At 39.9% G+C, this 11,414-nt stretch overlaps 1 protein-coding gene across 1 annotated transcript; it reads right to left on the bottom strand.

The window, feature by feature from the left end:
* Nucleotides 1–4,366: 4,366 nt before the first annotated feature.
* Nucleotides 4,367–5,749, bottom strand: LOC138905382 (uncharacterized). Its single transcript, XM_070193902.1, has 3 exons — nucleotides 5,369–5,749; nucleotides 5,085–5,242; nucleotides 4,367–4,748 (listed from the first exon to the last, which is right to left on the bottom strand). Exons 1-3 carry the CDS (start codon nucleotides 5,747–5,749, stop codon nucleotides 4,367–4,369), a joined length of 921 nt encoding a protein of 306 aa, XP_070050003.1.
* Between the last annotated feature and the right edge of the window lie 5,665 nt (nucleotides 5,750–11,414).

The raw sequence follows: 11,414 nt of genomic DNA, 5'->3' as shown, positions 1-11,414 counted from the left end.
TAGAAGAAAGATTCATCAGACTAAGACGTCTATCTTAGGAGAAAGTGTATCAGACAAGGTTTTTTATTATTATTATTATTATTATCTTAGGAGAAAGATTCATCAGACTAAGACGTTTATCCTAGTAGAAAATTTGTCAGACTAGGGCTTTTATCCTAAGAGAAAATTTATTAGACTAGTTTTTTTTTTGTTATCTTAGGAGAAAGATTCATCAAACTAAGATTTATTTATCTTAGGAGAAAGATTCATCAGACTAAGATTTCTGTCCTAGGAGAATATTCATCAGATTAGGTTTTTTATATCTTAGGAGAAAGATTCATCAGACTAAGACATATATCTCAGAAGGTTGTTTTATCTTAGGAGAAAGATTTATCAGACTAAGACTTTGTATCCTAGGAGAAAAATTCATTAGACTAGGTTGTTTTATCTTAGGAGAAATATTCATCAGACTAAGACGTTTATCCTAGGAGAAAATTCATCAGACTAAGATTTCGATCCTAGGAGAAAGTTCATCAGACTAGGTCTTTTTATTGGGAGGAAAATCCATCAGACTAGGATGTATTACCCTAGGAGGAAAAACTGTGAAGAGCAATAGCAAGATTTTATGCATACTAGGAAGACAAATAAAGGCAAAGATTTGAGAAACTTCCCTTTGTCGGCTCTTCTCTTCTCTTTTTTTTTCCTTTTTTTTAACCATTTTCCTTGCACTATTTTTTTTTTGCCTAATGGCTAATATATAAATAAAATCCCAAAATGGGTCCAATGCTTACAAGATTTCCAAACCAAAATAGAAGTTGCATGAAGCTACTAGCCATTAAAAGGATAGAAAAGCTAAAATCTAATGAACTAACTATTACAACATGATAAGTTGAATGCTTCCTTCTTCTATTAGTGTATGTGAATCCAATTGTCATTGGCAAATACCAAGCAGCACCTATCAAGCTCTCACCAGGCGCCAGGGTATATTGTCCATAGGCTAAAATAAATTCCAAACATCTCTACCGCAGAGTTGAAGTCCGCATCGTCCTCCAAGTGTCGCTACTATATGATCTCCATATGTAATGAACTGATTTTGTTCAATTATTAATCATGTGCTCACTCATCAAGATTAATGTGCAGAAGAGGAGCCTGGCTTTAGGCAGGCTTTGCAAGGCAAAAGCCAGGCTTGAGCTGGCTTTAGGCAGGCTTTACAAGGCAAAGGCCAAGCATGCGCTGGCTTTAGGCAGGCTTTGCAAGGCAAAATCCAGGCTTGAGCTGGCTTTAGGCAGGCTTTGCAGGCCAAAGGCCAGGCGTGAGCTGGCTTTAGGCAGGCATTACAAGGAAAAAGCCAGGCATGAGCTGGCTTTAGCCAGGCTTTACAAGGCAAAAGCCAGGCATGAGCTGGCTTTAGGCTGGCTTTACAAGGCAAAAGCCAGGAATGAACTGGCTTTAAGAAGACTTTGCAAGGCAAAGGTCAGCCTTTGAGAATGTGCCTTTTGTGATCTTGTAAGCTCAGATCCTTCCCTACAAGAACCTTTAATGTAGTCATCATTCAAAACATTGCTAAACCATCCTCAGATTGAGCTTGAAAGCATGCTAATACCACTAAGAAATAATTCAACAATCTCCAAAAATACCATATGATGGATTCAGCATTTTCCTTAGCATTTGGACATATCAGTTTGTGCAGAGTCCAATCTTGTGAAGCCATCAGTCTGGGGTTCTTCTCTTTGCTATCCTAATCCTAAGGTTAGGTGATTGAGATTTGTCTAGATTGATCAACCTCCTCCCTGCACTAGGCAGTTCAGAGAATGAATGAAACTCAGATGTACCTGCAAAAGAGAACGCAATGTTAGCTATAAAATCCGCCACTGAGTTGCCTTCTCTGAACACATGTTGAAAGATCACATTGAAGTTGTCCTTCATCTCTATAATTTTCTTCACATCTTGTGTAATTACCCAAGGAGGATCCCATTCCTCTTCTATCGCCTTCTTCATCACCAATGAATCAGTCTCCAGTATGAGAGGGTGAAAATCATGCTCCACACAATATTCTAACCCTTTAAGAATAGCCTTAGCTTCAGCCACCATATTAGTTGTCACTCCCAGGTCTACTGCCCTAGCATACACCACATCACCTTCATCATCCCTCACACAAAATCCTAGGGAGCTAGGTCTAGGATTGCCCTTTGAAGCTCCATCAGTATTACATTTGTACCAACCATGACAAGGAAGCTGCCATGTTACTCTTGTAGTGATCAATATAGGTTTATATCCTTCAAAATTTTGAATCATGTCTGGCCATAACAATGGAATATTAGGGATCCAATCATACCTCACCCTTTCCAGTTGATGCAATATCCTATTTATCTCATGAATCACCCTATTTATGGACATTCAACACCAGGTTTACCTATATTTCTTCTCTTCCAAAGCTCCCAAGTGATGATAGCTGGTACTGCTTGAAATAGTGGCTTTAATTTCGGACAACACTGGGCATACCACCAATGCCTTATAATCTGCTTCAATTGAATCAATTGCACAGAAATTCTAGCAGCCCTCATGAACAAGTTCCATACCTTAGAGGAAGTAGGACTTGTGACAAATATATGCTCAATGGATTCCTCTTGGGGCTGCTGATAACACCAACACCTAGACATCACAATTTGCCCTTGCCTCCTCCACATGTCATCGGTGGCTATTTTCTACCCCCACAATCTCCACAAGAAGAAGGATATCTTGAATGGCAAATCTTTAATCCACATTAACTTGAATTCTTGATTAGGATCTGCCATATGCCTTAATATTTGCCAAGCACTGCTAATACTGAACTTGCCTGAAAGAGTTGGCATCTAGTATGGCTTATCCCAATATCCCTCACAGCCTTCATAGTGCACATTTAGCCTTATATGTTCTGCAATTTCCTCATTGAAAGTTTGATCTAGCAGCTGATCATCCCATGTTTCCCCTTGCCGCAGTTCTGCCACCTCCTGAACACCTTCATTGATTGGAAAGTCTTCAGGTAATACATGATAAAGTGTACCCAATCCAGTCCAATTTTCATGCCAAATATTAGTTGTTCCACTCTTCAATTCCCATACGATCTCATGTTCTACTTCTTCCCTAGCATTCAGCATTTGTCTCCAAACATGAGACCCTCCCCTAAAATGCACCACAGTTGGTGGCTCCTTCTTGCAATACTTATTCCACATAAAATTAGACCACAAAGATTTTGTGGTCCTAAACCTCCACCATAGTTTAGCAAACAGTGCCCTTGAGACATCATTTAAGGACCTAAAACCTAGCCCCCCTTCCTCTTTAGGAAGGCAAAGATTTTTCCATGAAGCCCAGTGTCTGCTTCTCCCTTCTTCCTTTATGCTCCAAAAGAACCTAGCAAAAGTCTTATGTAGATGCCCCAGGATGTTGTTTGGTGGATCAAGGGCTGATAACATGTGAACTGGCATACTTTGCAACACACTAGAGATGAGTGTTGCCTTTCCTCCAAATGACAGCAGTTTTCCTTTCCATGAATGCAATTTAGCCTTCACCTTCTTGATAAGATCCTCATAATAGTCCTTCCTCCTTCTAGTGTAAAAAATAGGACACCCTAGATATGTGAAGGGGAATTTACCTCTTGCAAATCCTGTAATAGCTCCAACTGCCTGAAACAATCCATTAGCGACCTTTGAATATATGTAGTATGAACTCTTATCTTTGTTGATCATCTGACCCGATATCTTCTCATAGTTCCCCAGCACTGCCATAATCTTGCTCAAAGAGGGAGGATGAGTAGATGCAAAGATTATCGTATCATCAGCATACGCCAAGTGGTTTAAAGAATCAGACCACTTAGGCATTCCAAATCCCACAAATGACTTGTCTTCAAAAAGCTTATTCAAAGACCTGGAAAGTACCTCAGCTGACAGGATGAACAATGCTGGAGACAGGGGATCCCCTTGTTTCACACCCCTTGTCGACTTAAAGAACCCTGAGGACTGCCCATTCACCAATACTGAATATCAGTTATTTGACATCAAGTTCCACACCATGTTGATAAAGTGTTCAGAAAATCCCATCTTCCTTAGCACATGCAATAAGTACTTCCATGAAACCCTATCATAGGCCTTAGCCATATTAAGCTTGATCACCACATTAGCTGGCTTTCCCCTTAACCTTATGTCAGTGATAATTTCTTGAGTCAATAAGATGTTCTCAAATATACTCCTACCCTTTACAAATCCGGATTGATTAGGAGCTATTAGAGATGGCAAAAAACTCTCCAATCTGTCATGTAACACCCTAGACAAAACCTTGTTAATGAAGTTGCTCAAACTAATAGGTCTTAAGTCAGAGAAGGTCTCAACTCTAGGTTTCTTGGGCAGTAACACTAGATTGGTGTGAGTGATGGATTTAGGCAATGCAGCTCCTTCATAGAAGTGTAGCACCATGTTGTGTGTATATCAACACCAATAATATCCCAGCATGTTTGATAAAACAAGCCAGTGAATCCATCAGGGCCACTAGCATTCTCCCCACTAAGCTCAAAAACTGCTGCCCTTACTTCTTCAATTGTTGGCAATCTGCTAAGTTCCAAATTCTGATCCATAGTGACCATTGAAGGTACATTATTGAGCAAGGGAAATTCAGAAGCATCACCTTCATTTGTGAACTGTTTTTGATAGAAGTCCATTACAGTTGTAGCCAATTGCTCCTGGTCTTCAATCCATACCTTACTACCACTTTTGATCCTCTTTAGTTGCAATTTCTTTCTTTTGCCATTGACATGGTTGTGAAAGAAAATTGTATTCCTATCTCCTTCAGCAAATCAAGTCATCCCAGCTTTTTGCTTCCAATACTGCTCCTCAATATTCAAGTATTTCTTTAATTCAGATTGAGCCTTTTGAAGCACAATCCTATTCTCAGTTGTAGGCTCTTCTTCAAACAACATCTCCTTCACCCTAACAATGTCCTCCAAAATAGCCAACTGCTTGAAGATATCACCAAATGTTTCCCTATTCCATTTTGAGAGTGCTGCCTTCACCCTCTTGATATTCTGCTTGAATATCAAAAACTGATCCCCTATGAAATCCGCTTCCCAATTCTACCTCACCACATCCACAAATGTAGCATGCTTTGTCCAAAAGTTCAAGAATCTGAAAGGCTTGACAAAATTGGTTGTCTGCACCCCACATGTCATTAGCAATGGTGCATGATCTGATCCAGTTCTGATTAGATGCTCAACTTTAATAGTTGGCAATATGTTCTGAAATGGCAAATTCGCAAAAATCCTATCCAATCTCTTGAATATACACTCAGCATTGGATCTCCCATTCCACCATGTGAATGGACTTCCTTTGTACCATTGCTCAAACAAACCACAAGAGTTTACACAAAATGCAAAATCCTCATATTCATGAGGGTGTACTGGAAGTCCCCCTATTTTCTCATCTTCATGCAATATCACATTGAAATACCCTCCTACCAACCATGGTAATTCCATATCACTTGCTAAATAATACAAGTGATCCCACAAATCCAAGCTCTCTATTGCTGAACATTTTGCATAAACAAATGTCATCATCATGTGCTGCCACAGGTCATGGTGAAATACTCTCACAGTCACATGTTGCTCAGTATCCTCCACTAATTCCCATTCCACCACTGCATCGAAGAACAACCATATTTGCCCATTAATATTTGTATAAGCAGTCTCCATATTCAACCTCCTTTTATATCTATCAATGAGTCCCTTCTTTTGAAAAGGCTCCATCAATGCAACTACACAAAAATTTTGCTCCCTATTCATATTTTTCACACTAGGAAAGGCCTGTTGTGTATTCACAGATCTTATGTTCCATATTAATGTTTTGATCATCATCTAGATAGAGAAGCTGCCCTCCTGGGCATTATTCTTGAAGGTTGTGGTGGATCTTTACTCTGATTCTTCTTAGTTTTTTTACCTCCTTTAGCACTAGTTATGGGTGATAAATCCCCTTCCCTAGCCACTTGTTTGAAGTTTTCGGCAGTTGATTCATCATCTCCTTCATCCTCCATTGGATTTTATCTCAATAAGTTTTCATCAATTGGTATCACATTGTGTGTAACTAAATCATGTAAATGTTGTAGATGAGTCTTAGTTAGAACATTAAGATGTAGTTGCATGATTTGATCAGTGCCAAATTCTATAGGCACTTCCTCTATTTCCCCGGATGCTCTTGGAATAATTGTCCGCTCATCAGCTTGTTCATACTCCTTGAATTATAGCCCATGGACATACGTCAGAACACTATCTACATAGGCCAAAATCTCTCCAGTGGCTCCTTGCACTGCTTTGTTCCTGTTTCAAACAAAGAAAATTTTGTCAGTTTTAAAAGTGATGGTCGGTTTGTGGCCTTGATGTCTTTAGCGACTTGGCTTTGTGATCATCTAACTTTGGAAGACCGACTGCATTGGTAGTTGGCCGCACTGCTGGAAGACACTGTTGTTGCTTTCAAGGGACCTTTACTTTCTGTATCAATCCTGATTGTTTCGGTCCCAATGACATTGGTGTTTTCTGGCTCAATCATCCTTATCCAACTAGAGATCTTTGCATAGGTGACCTTTTCTGATATCTTGAATGACTTCCTGCTTTTGAGTAATTTGTTTGTCAGGGAGAATCACAAGTTATCTTTGCTTGCACCAAGTAGGGTGACAAGAGTCTTTTGGGGGGGAGCCTTTGCATGAATCCTCAAGGCATGTTGATTGTAACAACTGAGTGTGCTGACCAAATTTACTTTGTGCAACTGAAAAGCTGGTAGAAGATTTTGCAATCTTTTCTTGCTTGTTTTGACAAGGACTAACTTAGAGTGAAGGGGCACAAATATGCGAAGAAACAATATTAACAAGAAATGCCCCTGTCGGAAATTAAGGAGGAAGATTTTTTTTTTGGGCAGATAGCCTTAATGATCATGACATGCATTTTGGACTTAGCGGCCCGATCTATCAAACTGATCAAATCTTCCCATTTATCATTCTTATGACCTTTGAAGTCGGGCTTGTTCGTGCCAATCCTTTGCATCAGCGTCACGACTCACTTTCGGCTAGTGGTGCCCCGAGGAATTTTCACCAACAAGTCTCTCTCATTTATTTATCTCTACTTATCGTTGGCTTGCAGTGCCCATGCAGGTTTTCACTAGTAAGACTCTCATTTTTTTTTCTTTTTTTTTCTTTTCTTGATTCCTTGAGTGAGAACCGTGACCATGTCCCTCATATGACAACCATTGCTCATTGCGAATTTTTCTTGGCATTCTCAAAACTGATCAGGAGGTCTTGTTTGGAAGGTTTTGGATATGGTTAGAAAGAAAGGACGGTATGAAGGCTCAAAGTAGACTCAATATGATGGGTTGTACACTTACAACTCTTGGAATCGACTCTTTCAAGAAACTAAAACAAACTCATTTCCCAGTTTTAGATAATGGTATTTTTTTTTTGAATTCTTATTTTGTTGGACCGAACTATGTAAGGCTGCCTACATATCCTTCTTTTTTAAGGAATCAGGTCTAACGTAGTTCAAACATCTAACCTAACTAAAAAAATTTCATCTTTCTTTCTTTTCTTTTTTTTTTGTTTTTGTTTTCAGAACAAGTTGCCCAACTTCTATTTTCTGGGGGCATGGACCTTTGATTGTTATTTTCTTCTTCTTCTTTTTTCACTTGAACTTTAAGAATTGCCCCAGTTTGTACTCTTGGGGCATGGACCTCTTTTTTTTCATTTTTTTTTACTTTTAACTCTAAACTTGATTCTAGAGGGGGGGGAGGGGTCAAAGAAAATAATACAAACTCAAAAGGGGTAACGAAGGGTATAAAGTGTTTGGATAGCAGAAAAAGGGCCTCCCAACCTCGAGAACGCCAAACATAGTATCCTTAACAAGCTAGAATTCTGAACCCTGAACCAGAGATTTTGGGTTCGATCCCCAGCAGAGTCGCCAGAGCTGTCACACCTCTTTTTTTCCCGATAGGGATAGGGGACTTTCTCTCATGCTCTCACTCTTTTTCATTTTACTCCTCTCTCAATCTTTTTCATTTTACTCCTCTCTCAATCTTTTTCTCCCCCCCCCCCCTGTGTATGTGTGTGTCCTTTTAATTGTGTGAGTGGGTGGAAGATATAGAGGTATGGGTTTAGGGATTTATTGGTGGCCAAGAAAATAAGAGTGTATGTGCATGTGAATTTTGAGTTAGAGCATGTGAGTTTGTTATAAAGGATATGGAAGAATCTTTCTAGATGGTATTTTTTTGCATTGGTTCTTTTTTCCTTTTTTATTTATTAAAGATAATCAAAATTAAAGATACTACACTAAAACTAAAAACTAGAAAAATATAAGAAACTATTAAGGAAAAGATTATAAAATTGCTAGTCTTAGAAGAAAAACATATTTTTGTGAATTTCTTTTCTTTTGCGAATTAAAACAAAGCTAGTAATTCAAAAATATGAATCTTTTGTGATTTTGTTTTTAAGAAAAATCTATAAAAAGGTAAAACAAAGCTAAAATATGTAGTTTAAACTCAAAGATACGTACATACTAAAAAGTGATGAAAATTTTGATTAAGATAAAAAATTAAGTGCTCACAGTGTTTAAATGAGATTTGTAAAGTAACTCGAATGGAATTTGTTTCCTCGAAAAACGGATAGAGTTGAATTTATACGTAGTTCTAAGAATATGTGGTATAGCTTGATACAAATCGTAGGGATAGATAGAAATGTTAAATATGGATTGCAAAGAATACAAAATAAACAAGGTTGGAAAGAAGATGATTTTTAGAACTAAGCACAATAAATCAATTAATAAAACTTAAAAAGAATAATCTTTGAATATAGGAGAATATGGTGCTTAAATTATTATGCAAGCAAAAAATCACCCTGTCTACAGAAATGTAGCCAACCTCTTTATAGTGGAGGATCCTACTTTAGATATAATTAAAAATACATAGTGGAGAACCCATGATAAATTAATTTTTCCCTAATTTCTGCCGAGATTCTCTTCCTTAGTGTGTTTGCAACGGCTTTTGTCTGTGAGCTCGAGCTCGATCGGCCTAGATGCCGGTCGGTATTGCTTCTAGAGATCAATGTGTACTCGGAATCAGGTGATGATTCGGGTTCGCTATCGGTTGACCCTTGCCTCTTAAGCTCGAAATCATCTCATCATAGTTCGATTCGGACCTGAGCTCGATAACGACTTCGAACTCGGTGTTTGACCTATACCTGAAATCTGAAGCTCGTTCATACCATCTTCGGAACCCATCTTGATATTACTAAGTCTTTCTTCGATCCATTATGTTTTGACCTCGATCAATCGTACGAAGGCCAAAATCTATTTCGACCGTATACAGATAGTCCCCTCGTTTCTCCGGAAAGGATGTGGCAAGAAACGATATGATTTCCTTACAGCTCGATCAGATATACGCTGACGTTTGCATCGATCCCGACTATGGCGTACGTGATAGCTATCCCATGGTTCATTTTTACCAAGGCATTTAATATGTGTCATACGGTGGTCGGTCACCGCTAATATTGAACCGTCATTGCTTCAATCTATAAATAGCCCTTCCTTCCACCATTCATCACTTTTACGTCTTCAATCTTCCAAATTTTCTAAGTCCCTTTTCGTCTTTTCTGAGTTTTCCGTCTGCAAATCTATGAATTTTTCTGCAAAATCTTTCTTAAAATACCAATTACTCTCGTTCTTCGTTCACGGAATTTTAGATGGCAAAAACGTCAAAAATTGTTCTGCAAAAAGAGATGCTTCTTCATCTCGACATGCCGGTGGCGAGGATGTGGAAGAGCTCCGCCCTGAGGAATTTGTTTTGGTAGGGTGCTCGACTGTAGGCAATTTTAAAATTGAAAAGCCTTCTCCGATACCGGGTCGATGTGAGCCGATGTCGAGGTACCAATGTTCAATTACCGAGAAAGTTCTCGAGAAAGTCATACAAGAATGCAACTGGGATAATAAACACATAGTAATCCCATCGCCTGATGAATCAATTACTACCCACGTCGAAGGGTTCTTAAGTGTTTACACTTATCTTTTCACGTTGGTCCCTCTAGACCCTGTCATCGTTGCCTTCTGTAAGAGGTACGATGTGACCCTCGGCCAGATCCACCCTTCCTTTTGGAGGATAGTGATTCTTCTTCGATTTTGCTCGAGAAAGGTCGAGGCGTATCTTCACCCTCGATCATCTTATGCGCCTTTATAGTCCCCGACTTTATCGAGGAGGGTTGATCAAGCTTGCTCGCCGAGCAACCAAAGCGCCATTCTCAAGCATAGACGAGACTCGGGATCGGGGTTGGATGGGCCGTTTTGTTCGAATCAAAACCTCGGACATGATCCATGCTGATAACTTTCCATTTCCCGAGAAATGGAATATGAGCCGTGAGTAAATGTTTCTCTTTGCCCGTTTTGATTTTGTGATTGCCTTCCATTTTGTTGATCCATTTTTCTTTTCTTATCACATCCGTAGCTCGGATACCGGAACCGATCCCGAACTTTAAATAATGGGTCGAAGGTCTGGTGTTGCAGAAACCGTACTCCGAGCATGCTTGGGTCGAATTATCAAAGGGTCGATGGGAGGCCCGCAGTCATGGTAAATCTTTTTATCGATTTGTCTCTTTATCGGTTTGTCTGGTAAATCTCCCCTTTTCCCCTTTGTAGGACTCGGGAAAGATGTAGTCATGAAGCCCCCATCTGTAGGTGAAGAAGTTCCTGCCCTAAAGCAGGTAAAAGAAAGGAAGATAAAAGACGTACCGGGCTCCCCGAGCTCGGAAAAGAAGAAACCGGCTAAGAGATCTCGAAAACCGAAGGGGGGCTCTGGTGTTATGTCTTCGGAAGTGGTCCGCCATTTAAGGGATGAGCCCGAAGAAAGAGAGGAGAATTTAGCTTGTGTACGGGCTAATGTTGTGATTCAACAGTCTTCTAATTTGGTGGAAGCAAATCAGGGAACCCTGTCCATAATCCCAGAACAAGAAGAAGCCGAGATTATCCCTTCTCGAGCTAAGATGATTGAAGGGGATACCGAGGGTGGGTCTTCTCGGGCACTAGAAGATATTTCAAGGGATGAGTTCGGGATAGTTAATATTAGCGGATCCCCTCAGATTTTGGAGGCCATGATTCGAAAGGCCAGCATGTTGGAGGATCGGTCCTATGAGGGCATTCAGGAGTCGCCCGATATCCATGGTTTTCTGGAGGGGCTTGAGTCAGGTACCTCGAAGAGGTTACCGGTTTTGGTGGAATGCCGGTACCCAAAAAAGCATTATGGTGGGGTTCTACCGAGCCTTCATCGGTTCACAAACTAGTGGACCGATTCCTAGCCCCGAGTGTCGATCCCGACCGTAGGCAGAAGATAGTTCTCTCTGTACCTGAGGATACCCAAATTTTTTCTCCCCCCTATGAGGATTGTCAGTTA

This window comes from Nicotiana tomentosiformis, chromosome 2 (genome assembly GCF_000390325.3).
Source record: "Nicotiana tomentosiformis chromosome 2, ASM39032v3, whole genome shotgun sequence".
NCBI lineage: Eukaryota > Viridiplantae > Streptophyta > Magnoliopsida > Solanales > Solanaceae > Nicotiana > Nicotiana tomentosiformis.
Note: the sequence above shows the minus strand (reverse complement) of the source record. Positions and strands in the feature narration are given on the sequence as shown.

What these genes read in the sequence shown, in the direction of transcription:
- LOC138905382 (XM_070193902.1), bottom strand. Translation starts at nt 5,749, where the DNA reads ATGGAGCCTTTTCAAAAGAAGGGACTCATTGATAGATATAAAAGGAGG. An exon ending in ATGAGGATTTTGCATTTTGT is followed by an intron (nt 5,243 to 5,368) that starts GTAAACTCTTGT and finishes TTGCCATTTCAG; the next exon opens with AACATATTGCCAACTATTAA. An exon ending in ACATTTGTGGATGTGGTGAG is followed by an intron (nt 4,749 to 5,084) that starts GTAGAATTGGGA and finishes CAATGGCAAAAG; the next exon opens with AAAGAAATTGCAACTAAAGA.